At 41.5% G+C, this 13,560-nt stretch overlaps 1 protein-coding gene across 1 annotated transcript in view; it reads left to right on the forward strand.

Annotated features, from left to right (window-relative positions):
- Window positions 1-13,560, forward strand: part of LOC142259212 (uncharacterized) — a 116,058-nt gene that overhangs the window by 11,677 nt on the left and 90,821 nt on the right. Inside the window, exon 2 of the mRNA XM_075331702.1 lies at window positions 141-1,597. Within this exon, the coding sequence (XP_075187817.1) occupies window positions 290-1,597 (1,308 nt within the window). The 5' untranslated portion in view covers window positions 141-289. The remainder of the gene's footprint in view (window positions 1-140; window positions 1,598-13,560) is intronic.

Here is a 13,560-nt window from a genome sequence, read left to right on the forward strand (position 1 = left end):
GTGAGCTGTTATTGTCTTAGCAAATAATTCTATTTTACTACATAACTTGCTGTTTCTATGGACGTTTTAAGTAGAAATGTTTAAAAATATTAATTTCAAGCATATTTTATGAAAAAAATAACAGGTTTTATTCTTAGCAGATGACTGTACCACGAGACCAGTGGGACAACTGACATCTTCAATTTATAAATCAGATGACTTTGAGATCACACAAGATTCAACTAAAGCAAATGCCATTATTCCAGATATCCCATCTTTCTTTCACAGCAAAGATCTATCATCTGATTCTATGAAACGGGTCCTCTCTTCTGAATCATTACAGACTACTAAAATTAATAAAAGTCACAAAAGAGGCATTAGAAAACCAACTGATCTTAAAGAAAAGGAGCCAATTTCACAATTAAAAAATGGAAATAGTTTTCCTCCAGAAACATCATTTGTAAAACATCAAAAAATTCACACAGAGGAGAATAGATTTTCTTGTTCCATTTGTAAGAAATATTTTAATTATAAATCAAACCTTGTACAACATGAGAGAACTCACACAGGGGAGAAGCCATATTCATGTTCAGAATGTGGCAAATGTTTTAACCTGAAATCAAATCTTGTTACACATAAAAGTACTCATACAGGGGAGAAGCCATATTCATGTTCAGAATGTGAGAAATGTTTTATACAGAAATCAAAACTTGTTATACATCAAAGAACTCACACAGGAGAGAAGCCATTTTCATGTTCAGAATGTGGGAAATGTTTTATCCGGAAATCACATCTTGTTACACATCAAAGAACTCACACAGGTGAGAAGCCTTTTTCATGTTCAGAATGTGGGAAATGTTTTATCCGGAAATCACATCTTGTTATACATCAAAGAACTCACACAGGTGAGAAGCCTTTTTCATGTTCAGAATGCGGGAAAAGTTTTAGCCACAAATTAAGTCTTGTTAGCCATGAGATAATTCATACTGGGGAGAAGTCATATTCATGTTCAGAATGTGGAAAATGTTTTAACCGGAAATCAAGTCTTGTTACACATCAAAGAACTCATACGGGGGAGAAGCCTTTTTCATGTTCAGAATGTGGGAAATGTTTTCACTGGAAATCAGAACTTGTTGTACATCAAAGAACTCACACAGGTGAGAAGCCTTTTTCATGTTTAGAATGCGGGAAAAGTTTTAGCCACAAATTAAGTCTTGTTAGCCATGAGATAATTCATACTGGAGAGACGTCATATTCATGTTCAGAATGTGGAAAATGTTTTAACCGGAAATCAAGTCTTGTTACACATCAAAGAACTCATACGGGGGAGAAGTCATATTCATGTTCAGAATGTGGAAAATGTTTTAACCGGAAATCAATTCTTGTTACACATCAAAGAACTCATACGGGGGAGAAGTCATATTCATGTTCAGAATGTGGAAAATGTTTTAACCGGAAATCAAGTCTTGTTACACATCAAAGAACTCATACGGGGGAGAAACCTTTTTCATGTTCAGAATGTGGGAGATGTTTTAACACCAAATCAGATCTAATTAGACATCAGAGAACTCACACAGGGGAAAAGACGTTTTCATGTGTAGAATGTGGGAAATGTTTTGCAAGTAGATCAACTCTTCTTTATCACCAGAGCAGTCACAGAGTGTAGAAGCATTTTTCATGTTCAGAATGTGGGAAATGTTTTCCCCAGAAATTGCATCTTATTAGACACCAAATAACTCACACAGGGGAGAAGCCTTTTTCATGTTCAGAATGTTTTAAACACAAGTGGAACTTTCTTAAACATCAAAAATACCACACAGGGAGTATCCATTATCATACCTAGAATGGGAAAAATGAAAACAAGGAAACTCATATTTTCTTGACCATCAATAATAACTTGCACAGGGACAAAATAAATATTTTATTGACAGATTGTCCAAAAATCATATAACAGACAGTCGTATAATTAAATGAGGAAGGGAAATTACTTTGGAACTTACCATATTTTTTGGACTATAAGATGCACTTCTAACAAAAACTTTTCAGTCATAGGATCAATCACATACCCTGTAAGGGACTGTAAAATGGGGTGATGTGTACACAGTGTGTGTGTGTGTGTATATAACTGTATATACAGTGAAGATCACAATTTTCTAAAAGTTGCGATCACTGTGTAGTACTACGTGATTATATGCTAATATGAGGAAATTCACAGTATTTTAAACTTATTTCATAAATTGTTTTTTTTCAAAAGCACATAAAAATGTAAATGAAATAAATGTAAAAGAACACTGATCAAAATTAGAGAACACTTTCAGATACCTGCAAGTTATTGGTGTTAATCTGGCACCTAGTGCTAATTTCTTTAATTATCTGACAAACCCTGTTGGCAGCCTAACTTTTCAGTTTGCACTGACTTTGCAGAAATGGTGTGCCATTACAAAGTGACTGAAACACACCGGCAGCAGGTTATCCATATGAAGGCCAAAGGGGTGACCCTAACAGCCCTAGCAAGAGAATTTGGTTGTTGCAAGTCTGTGATTTCGAGAATATTGCATCTTTACAACATCACAAACTCTTTCAATTCCCCAAAGAAGACTGGTCGCTCTCGCAAGAGAGGACAGGATAATGTGGAGAATCTCCATGGGTAACTTTCAGCACTGCAGCTGGAATTGCTCGCCAGTTCAGCACCGAACAGGGTAAGGATCTGTCTCGTCATACAATGTCACAAAGTTTAAGAGCATTTGGACTGAAAGCACACTCTGCAGTGACCAAAACTCTCATTAGCAGAAAGAATCAAAAGGCTGAACTCACCTTTGGTGAGGAGCATGTTGTGTGGACAGAGAAGTGCTCCATAGAGAGCAAATTTAATTTATTTGGGTCTGATGGGAAACATTATGTTCATCAACGAACTGGGGAAAGACTAAACCCAAAGTGTGTTAAGAAGTCAGTGAATGATGGTGGAGGACGTGTCATGGTTTGGGAAATGTTTTCTGCAGCAGGATTTGGACCTCTCATACAGCTACATGGCAGAGTGAATGCAAGTGTTTATCAAAACCTTCAACAACACGTAGTTCCTTCCTTGCGTTCATCAATCAGCCAGCAATTTTCATGCAGGACAATGTCCCCTGTCACACAACAAAATGGGGAAAGCAGTTCCTTGAAACAAAACATTGAAACAATGAAATGGCTGCCCAGTGTCCTGATCTAAACCCAATAGAAAAGCTCTGGAACATCCTTGATGACAAAGTTATTACATTATTTCTGAAAAAAGCAAGTGATCAGACATTGTTCTCTAATTTTGATCTCCATTGTATTTAGCAGAACTGTATGTAAATGTGCTTATGTAGCAGAGCTGAGCGTGCGTATATTGTCCATGCAGCAGTGTTGTGTGTAAATAAATTTACAACTTTTTTATTTTCTATATATAATTAAATATTAATTGCTTTTGTTTTTTAACCCCTTTACGCCCAAGGGCATACCGGTATGTCTTTGGTCGCCTATCTCCGGTTACTGCGGGCTCTAGTGGTGAGCCCGAGGAAATCTCTGCACATGTCTACTGATCTGATCAGCAGACATGTGTGGCTATCAGGCTCAGGTGTATCGGAGATCCACCCGCACCTGTTAACCCTTTATATCGCGCTGTCAAAACACTGACAGCACGACTTAAATGGCTGCAGTGGGGATTGTGCCGTTTCCCACTGCCATTGGCTGTCCCGTGACACGATGATGGTGCACCAATGTGTTTCCATGGTAGCGCAGGGTCAGCTGATGACCCCTGACACTGCCATGGTGAACTTCCTGGGAGAGCCGACAGATCAGCAGTACTCACAGGATAGCAGCATTTCTGAAATGCTTAGGAAATCGGACTGTGCAGTGATAATGTCCCCTAGGGGACTAGTAAAATAAATAAAAAATGTTAACAAAACGTTTAAAAAAATAGGAAAAAAAATAACAAAAAAACCCTAAAAATTCAAATTACCCTCCTTTTGCCCCCCCCTGAAAATAAAACCGTTAAAAAAAATAAAAAAAAACCTACACATATTTGGTATCAAGAGAAAAGAGAACAAGAGTTTCTGTAGTGCAAAAATTGTACCAAAATGTTCATTATAAAGAAGGTGAACATCCATTTATTTAGTCTAAAAACATATTAAAACACCAGGACCCTGACATAGACATCACTTAGGGATTTATAAAACAAATTACATGTTATGAGGTTACAGATGGCACAAATAGATATAGAAGTGCGGCACTCCTGCTATTGGATAAGGTGCCTGAATAGGGTCCAACCCCGTATCAGTAATGTTCAAAAAATTCGGCACTCAAATTGAAATGAAATAAATTTTATTTTTCCAAAATATTGAACAAGCAATTTCGTGTTCTCAAAAAAAACGTTTTCGGTCAAATGACCTTCATCAAGTTTTTAACACTAAAAAATAAAAACAGACATATAAAGAAATCATATAGCATGAGAATCATTAGTATGCAATATATACAATTTAGGAGACGTATCCTCAATTAATACAAAAAAGGATTTCTGTGGCAATCAGAGTATACAAAATATATTATATATGCTGATAGAACTTCAGAAGAACAGAACTTCAGAAAACGGAACATCAGAAAAAAGTCATCATAACTGACATATAATGTATAGATTAACATTCAATATGCATTGAAATCTGCAACCTATAAGTAAAGAAGAACAATAAGTAAGTAAATAAGTACCGTATTTTTCGCTTTATAAGACACACCTTATTATAAGACGCACCTAGGTTTTAGAGGAGGAAAATTAAAAAAAAAAAATTGAGCCAAATAGTGTGCTAAAACATTTTAATAAAATTAAAAAAAAACATTATTTTAACAATTTAGACTCAACAGGAGGGTCTGTTATGGGGGGATTTGTGGATGATGCACTGCTGTGGGGGACCTGTGGATAACGCACTGCTATGGGGGACCTGTGGATGACACTGCTATGGGGTACCTGTGGATGACACTGCTATGGGGAACCTGTGGATGGCGCACTGTTATGGGGGACCTGAGGATGATGCACTATTATGGGGGACCTGTGGATGATACTGCTGTGGGGGATCTGTGGATAACGCACTACTATGGGGGACTTGTGGATGACGCACTGCTATGGAGGACCTGTGGATGATGCACTATTATGGGGGAAATGTGGATGACGCATTGCTATGGGGGACCTGTGGATGATGCACTATTATGGGGACCTGTGGATGACACTGCTATGGGGGACCTGTGGATGACACTGCTATGGGGAACCTGTGGATGGCGCACTGTTATGGGGGACCTGAGGATGATGCACTATTATGGGGGACCTGTGGATGATACTGCTGTGGGGGATCTGTGGATAACGCACTGCTATGGCGGACTTGTGGATGACGCACTGCTATGGGGGACCTGTGGATGACGCACTATTATGGGGGAAATGTGGATGACGCATTGCTATGGGGGACCTGTGGATGATGCACTATTATGGGGACCTGTGGATGATGCACTGTTATGTGGGATCCGTGGATGACACGGCTATGGGGGACCTGCATGATGCACTTTTATGGGGATCTGGGACTACCACCCCCCTCATCCTTAGGAATACACCCATGTACTGTATACCATACATGGCTGTATTCTGAAAGATGAGGGGGGTGGTAGTCACATTTACACTTTGGCCACTACATTAGTCCCTCCCTGGAGTGTTTACACTAAAGGACTACAGCCCCCATCATCCTTCAGAATACACCGATTGATACAGAATATTCTGAAGGCTGATGATGGGGGTTGTGTTCCCCATTGTTCCCCCATGTTCCTGACATTTGTCAGGCTCAGATCACTGATTGGTGGAGGCAGCTCTGCAAAAGTTGTCTCCACCAATCAGCATCCAGCCCTAGCGAGGAGAGGGAGAATCGTTCTTCTCTCTCTCCTCTTTCTTATGATAGTCTCCGTCTGCTGCGGAGATCTAAAATGGAGCCCGCGCATGCGCAGATCGCGATCTTCGAGAGCCGCGATCTCTATCTGCGCCTGCGTAGCCTCCGACGCGATGGACTTCAGGAAAATGGCTACGGAAGGCAGCGCATGCGCAGATGGAGATCTCGCTTCTCTGAGATCTCCATCTGCGCCTGCGTCACCTCCGCAGCCATTTTCCGGAAGTCGCGTTGGAGGCAGCGCAGGCGCAGATAATTTCGGCTATGGTGACCGCCACCGCAGCCGATTGCCGGGGGATCCATGGCGGCCGCCACCGCAGCCGTTTGCCGCGGGATCCATGGCGGCCGCCTCCGCAGCCGATTGCCGGGGGATCCATGGCGGCTGCACCAGCCTCCTGTGACTCACTCCACCGCCGGATTACTGCCCAGTAAGTTACATTCACTTTGTAAGACGCACCCCTTTTTTACCCACAATTTTGGGGGGAAAAAAGTGCGTCTTATAAAGCGAAAAATATGGTAAGTATTAAATGTCATCAAAATTGGAATTTTGAGACAAGTAATTACTATGGCATCACTAACAATAGATTTCAATAGTAACTAGATTAGATGCACAAAGAAGCCATTGAACTTACCAAAGCTTCAGTACTGATATATAGAAGGAAAACCAGGGCACTGCTTCATTGGAAACATCCAGTAAAAACACAAACCACTGAACACAGAGAGCACTCAATGTGCTAAACCGCTCTGTGTTTTAGTGCAGGACATCCAGGGAGGACTGTATAGAGTTACAGCTACGGGGTGCTTATTCAAAAGGAATCTAGAGACGACAATTCAATGTAAAAAGAAAATGAACAAGCACTCACCGATAGTTGCTGTGTAACACTCTGGTTTAATTCAAATATGGAGGGAACATGCTACGGCATTACAGGGAGGGAGAGGCGATGGTCAGCACACAAAGACGACGGCCGTTTCGCCCCTGAGGGTGGGGCTTCGACGGGTCTTACAACAAAGTGACCTCACTAGCAGATTTATAAAAAAGCAATAACCAGCTCTAATCATAGTGCAAGTGAGTTAAAATCAATTAAAACAAAAAAGTCCAAATGGACTGAATAGTTCTGCAGCTGCTGTCTGCTCTCCTGCATACACTATTGGATGGAGGATGCTGAGCCTTGTAGTTCTGCTCCCCCTGACTCTCCAGCATACAGTCCTGGATGGAGCATGCTGAGCCTTGTAGTTCTGCAGCTGCTGTCTGCTCTCCTGCATACACTATTGGATGGAGTATGCTGAGCCTTGTAGTTCTGCAGCTGTCTGCTCTCCTGCATACACTAGTGGAGAATGAAGAACATATTGAAGAAGGATATGACATCAGACCTTTTTTTTTTTGTTCACTGATAAAAAACGCATAAAGATGCAGTGAGCAAAAAACGCAGCAAAACGCAGCAAGACACGCACCAAAAAGCGCGTGTTTTTTGCCGCGTTTTTTTTGACGAGGGTGCGTTTTTGTGCGTTTTTTGCCGCAAAAAAATGCACAAAAACGCAGCGTCAAAAAAACGCAGTGTGTGAACCTAGCCTTATGCCTCTTTTCATGCCTTATCCATTCATTTAATCTATTGAGATAGGGAAAACGCAGGAAAAAAATCAGAAAGATTTGACATGCTGCTTCTTTATTCTGCAACTAAATCTGCAAGGAAAAAAGCCCCGTGTGCACAGCACTTCAGGAGCCTTACACACTTTGCTGGGAAGCTTCTTTCCTTGTAATATTGATTCAAATCTGCAAGGAAAAAAGCAGGAAAAAAGCAACGTGTGCACAGAGCCTAAAATTATACGTTTGGAATCTATGAACTCGCACCGACCTGAGGCCTCACACCGACATGTCCGTTTTACCATATAGTGAACACTGTGAAAAAAAACCAAAACCAATAGGGCCGTTGCACTTTTTTTGCAATTTCACTGCCCTTGGTTTTTTTCCCCTCATTTTCCAATCTATATGGTAAAAGTAATGATTTCATACAAAACTACAACTCGTCCTGTAAAACACAAGCTCTCATATGGCAACATTGACGGAAAAATAACAAAGGTATGGCTCTTGGAAAAAGGAGAGGAAAAAATGTATATGAAAAACAAGAAAACGACCGGAGGTGAAGGGATTATTCAATAAGGTAATGGTGACAAAACAGTTCACATTGTAAGTGAAGAGCACAGAGCGAGGACACTAGATAATGATATCAGGCACCAGAAGCAGCTCCAGCAGTTTACAATTCACTGCTGTATTCAGCAATTTCCTAGTTTCATGTCTCAGAGTCTCGGTCACCAGTATTATGTAGTAAGACCCTCAGTGGAGAATCATAAGGGTAAGTTCACACAGTGCGTTTTTTTGCGCGTTTTTCAGGTGCGTTTTTGCTCAGAAAACTGCATGACTTTGCTTCCCCAGCAAAGTCTGTGTTTTAATTTTTGCTGTCTGCACACAGTGGGTTTTTTTAGCTGCGTTTTTGTGGTGCCCACAAAAACGCAGCATGTCAATTATTTTTGCGTTTTTCACTGCGTTTTCCACCCATTGAGTTCAATGAGATGTTCAAAAACAATGAAAAACGCAAATTGCAAATATAGCTGCGTTTTAGTGTGTTTCTATGTTTAAAAACACAGCTATAAACACAAGGGGTGGGTAGTAAAGTGACATGTACAGGAAGAGGATTCCTTCTGTAATTAAACACAGAAGCGTGAATCCTCTCGCCACCGCTGCCTCCACCTCCCGTCTGGTGCCATGCCCGCTCCCATGCGGCGCCATGGCCGGGCAGGAGTTGGAAGCAGCTGCGAAATCAAAAGTGAACAGTAGAAAAAAAAATGTCATACTCACCTGTCTAAAGACTCTTGGTGCCATGTCCACTCCCAGCTCCTCTTCCCGGTACCGCCGCTCCGGCTGTGTGAAGACTTCCGATAGCTGCAGGACCTGGCGGTGATCACCTGATGCGGTCACCATAATGCAGTGATGCATCAGGTGATCGTAAGTCTTGCGGTGACGCCGGCTTTTTACCACCCGGCTGGCTTAAACTATCAGCTGATGTCGTTAGGAGACCACTTCACTGATTACCGGCAGCTCCTGCAGCGATCGGACGGGAGTCAGCACAGACGTATTTTTTTGGGTTTTTTTGCACCGATGCATCAGCTGATTGTATAAACGGCTTTCATACAATCAGCTGATGTGTGATGTGATTCACCTCCTTGAACCTGACACATTATCTGATCGGTATGCCTTCCAGCAAACCGATCAGATGATATTGGATCTGGATTGGACGGCGCAGGACCCTTGACCCAGGATTACTGCGGGGGAGGGTTCTTTATTTCAATAAAGATGGAGTCACTAATTGTGTTGTGTTTTATTTCTAATAAAAATATTTATCTGTGTAATGTGTTTTTTTTTATCTTTACTAGATATCCATGGTGGCCATGTCTAATATTGGCATGACACCATGAATTTCGGGCTTAGGGCCAGCTGATAATATACAGCTATCCCTAACCCCATCATTACCCAGCGAGCCGCCCGGCATCAGGGCAGCTGGAAGAGTTGGATACTGCGCCAGAAGATGGCGCTTCTATGAAAGCGCCATTTTCTGGGGTGGCTGTGGACTGCAATTCGCAGCGGAGGTACCCAGAAAACTTGGGCACTCTGTACCGCAGATTACAATCTCCAGCTGCCTAGTTGTACCTGGCTAGACTCAAAAATTGGGCGAAGCCCACGTCATTTTTTTAAAAATTATTTCATGAAATTCATCAAATAATTAAAAAAAATGGGCTTCCCTATATTTTTGGTTCCAAGCCGGGTACAAATAGGCAGCTGGGGGTTGGGGGCAGCCCGTACCTGCCTGCTGTACCTGACTAGCATGCAAAAATATGGCGAAGCCCACGTCATTTTTTGGGGGGGCAAAAAACTCCTGCATGCAGTCCTGGATGGAGGATGCTGAGCCTTGTAGTTCTGCTGCCCTTGCCTCTCTCTCCAGCATACAGTCCTGGAGGGAGCATGCTGAGCCTTGTAGTTCTGCAGCTGTCTGCTCTCCTGCATACACTAGTGGAGAATGAAGAACATATGGAAGAAGGAAATGACACCAGACCTTATTTTTATTTTCCAACAATCTTTAATGACATTGTTCACTGATAAAAAACGCATAAAAATGCAGTGAGCAAAAACGCAGCAAAAAACGCACCAAAAGGCGGTAAAAATGCACGTGTTTTTTACAACTTTTTTTGCCGCGGATGCATTTTTGTGCGTTTTTTGCCGCAAAAAATGCACAAAAACGTAGTGTCAAAAAAACGCAGTGTGTGATCTTAAAACATCCAATTAGAATTAGAATTGTTGAATCCTGCCTTTATTTATATGCGGTGATTCCCTCATTCTGGTTTGGCGTCTACCTCTGTTAGGAGGTGTTTTATGTGTACCATAGTGAAGCTCCCTGATGAGTCTTACATGAAATGCGAAATGCGTAGAGACCTATGAGCACACCCTTTTCCGGTCATCATTAAGGGGTATGGTGAAGCTTTTTACTTTCGCTCCCTCTCGTAGATCCAGCAATTATTTCATGGCAAACTTCACCGGACTTCAACCTCAACACCGGTGAGACCATTCCATATCTATTTTTGCTATTGACGCTTTTTCATGCAATCTCTCACTATGTATGTTACATACAAACATCGTACTTTCATTTCCTCAGGTTTATATAGAGGCGCTAATTAACATAGTGACAGTTTAGCCTATACACCATTATTATTTATAGGGGGGTTCTCACTTCTCTGTGGTTTTCCCTGATTGATGTTGGGGTTAATATTGACCTTAGAATCTTTACACTTTTAGCAATTGGGGACATTAGGGACTGATATATTTTTCTCCTGCCTCAGTATATGATTTATTGTTGCCCAATAATTATCATCAGGGGATTGGCTCCCTTCATTTATAAGAGGCCTTTTTTATACATAATAGTTGTGTGTGTCCTTATCTGTTTCCCCCTAATTATTTTAAATATTTATTATTAAAAGTTATATTTTAATATTACCCAGCTATTATATATATATTTGTCATTTGGGGTATTTCAGTTGCTTTTTGCTATAATTAGTGTTATCAGTGAAATCCTCTGCGTTTTATGTATTTTCAGAAATCTCATATCTGCAGTGTAAACTGATGATAGCTGCAGGTTTGTGACCTCAGTATGTAATTGATGCTGCTGATATAGGAGTCTCACTCACAAAGGTGACACATGCAGCTTCCCCGTACATTTATCACAATGATATCTGCAGCGGGATTTACCAGTCTGTTATCATGGGGGTCCTCCACTGCCGGAGGTCCACAGCAAATCTACTCCATGGGAACATTGTCTAAAGATTATTGGAAAGTGGAAATTAGAAAATAACACAATTGTTCCCCTACATGACGTCCCTCAGCATTGATCAGGAGGCCGGGATGTCACCTATTATTTTAACTTCTGTCAATATTCACTTAGCAGAACTTACTATGGACGTACTTAGTGGATTTACTTCTTTCTTAGAGCTGGGCCTGTGGTCTGTTACAGGGGTCATTAATGTCTTACTCTGCTTCTAGCTTTGACTTAATGGGGCATTCGATTAATTAGACTTGTTAAAGAAGTTGGGGCAGAATTTCGTTTCACCACCTCCCGGGGCCGGGGGAAGTATTTGATTAAGAGAAAAAATAAATAAGAGACGCATTACTCGCCAGTCACAGCCCCTGCTGCATCTTATCTCTGGCCTTTGTGTACCTGACTGCAGCCATAATGTGCCACATACAACATGTGACCGCTGCAGCCCATCACTGGCCTCACAGTGTAGGTGATGTAACGGTCATGTGTGATATCGAACTCATCATCGCAGCAGAGGAGTAGACTAATAGTGGAGAGGAGCGCTAAAGTGGTAGTGTTAGGGTGAACTCTTAACCAGAGATCACTAGTTGCCTACTGCCTGGCCTAATTGGTATAGACCAAGTGGATGCGTAAAGAATTAACACCAGACACAGTCGGAAATGAAATCTCTTCTTGGTCACAGTAAAAATGGCAGCCAAAGAGAACAGGAGAACCCGTGTGGTTTCTGATATAGGCTAGGGGCGTACACAAGTTCAGATATGCCCATTTAGTGGGACAGTTCATGGGCTAGCCAATGGAGAGATCTGTGTTGTTGTTGATGGGCGGCTCTGACTTCAGAGGATCAGTCCATGGTGATGGTGATGGGAGGAACGTCATCTGGTGGATCCATGCTGATGGTAGGGTCTGTTATGTCATCGGGGGCCATCTTGGCTTCCTCTGAAAAGTGACTGGCTTATGTATAGAGAATTGATTTAATTAAACACACTTCTCACAGTGCTCTATGTCCAGAGGTTAATCAAGTATTTAATCTTATGGCTCTGCTCAGCAGTCCCCCCTAAATACTTCATTAACCTTCTGACCCTACCGTGGTCCTTTAACACATCAGCTCTAATGCTTTAACTGCAACTTTTTTCATTTTTCTATCTGCTATACAAGCAATGCTAAGCCTTTGCCCCCGCTGATACAGACTGTTGATCAGAGAGTTGATCACATCCCGAACACACAGTTCACAGAGGCACAGCTAACAAACCAGTCCTTAGAACAGACTATTTAATGCCGAAGAGATCACCCACATTTTGAGATTAATCGATTAGAAAGAGTAAGGCAATTGTAAAAATAAGCTTCTTACCGTTATGCTGCAGCTTTTAGCATTACTGTTTCTGAAAGATTGATACTTAGTCAACATCTGAGTTCTGTCCGCGTCTTCGAGACTTTTCTACCTGATTACACCTGATTTTATCACAACTCTAATGGATCTCTTCTTGTCTTGGGTCCATAGTCTATCACCAGGAGGCCTTTAACAAGATTTCCCTTACACATGCATCTGATTACCTTCAGTAACACAGAGTAGCACTTTTACGGCTTCAAATACCAACAAATAAGACAATACCAGTTACCTACAGGTGTGTGTTACCGTTAAAACCTCACTTACACCCTCAAACTAATGATCTGGTTCAGGTCAGATAATGTTTTTCCCACCATGAGCCCTTATTTGTATAATGTTCCTGTACCCATTGTGCCCTTATCATGGTTATTTCCCATGTATCAGCCCCAATCTAGAAATTCTCCATAAGGTTCTATGTGAGATAATCCAGCACTATGTGTGTTGTGACCCTCATTCTGCCGGTACGATGGACTCTTTACAGCGGCTGTTGTCTCCAGATGGGTTTTCCCTCAAGCTTCATGGAAGTTGCTGTGGTTGGGAAAAGTTGGACCGTTCCATCTGATTCTGACTCATGGCTCTTTCTGACTTGTCTTTTTAGGATCACCCAGTCTCCTGGCTGGAGACCATGTGCTCCTGACACTGATTTAGGATCTGGAATTGGAGGATACACATGTTTAACACACTATATAGGCAGTTGTATAAGGCTCGTACATCACTGGTCAGGATATCACACTGTATCTGAAGTATCTATGAGAAATATAATCACATTCTAGGTGCTAAACCAAAAATATCTTATGTAAAGATCTAATTATTAAGGAAAACGAACATTTGTTACATGATTTGCCAGCGTCCACCATTATCTTGTGGATCGTTACATGTTTATGTTATAATCATTAAA

Source organism: Anomaloglossus baeobatrachus (assembly GCF_048569485.1).
Source record: "Anomaloglossus baeobatrachus isolate aAnoBae1 chromosome 5 unlocalized genomic scaffold, aAnoBae1.hap1 SUPER_5_unloc_30, whole genome shotgun sequence".
NCBI lineage: Eukaryota > Metazoa > Chordata > Amphibia > Anura > Aromobatidae > Anomaloglossus > Anomaloglossus baeobatrachus.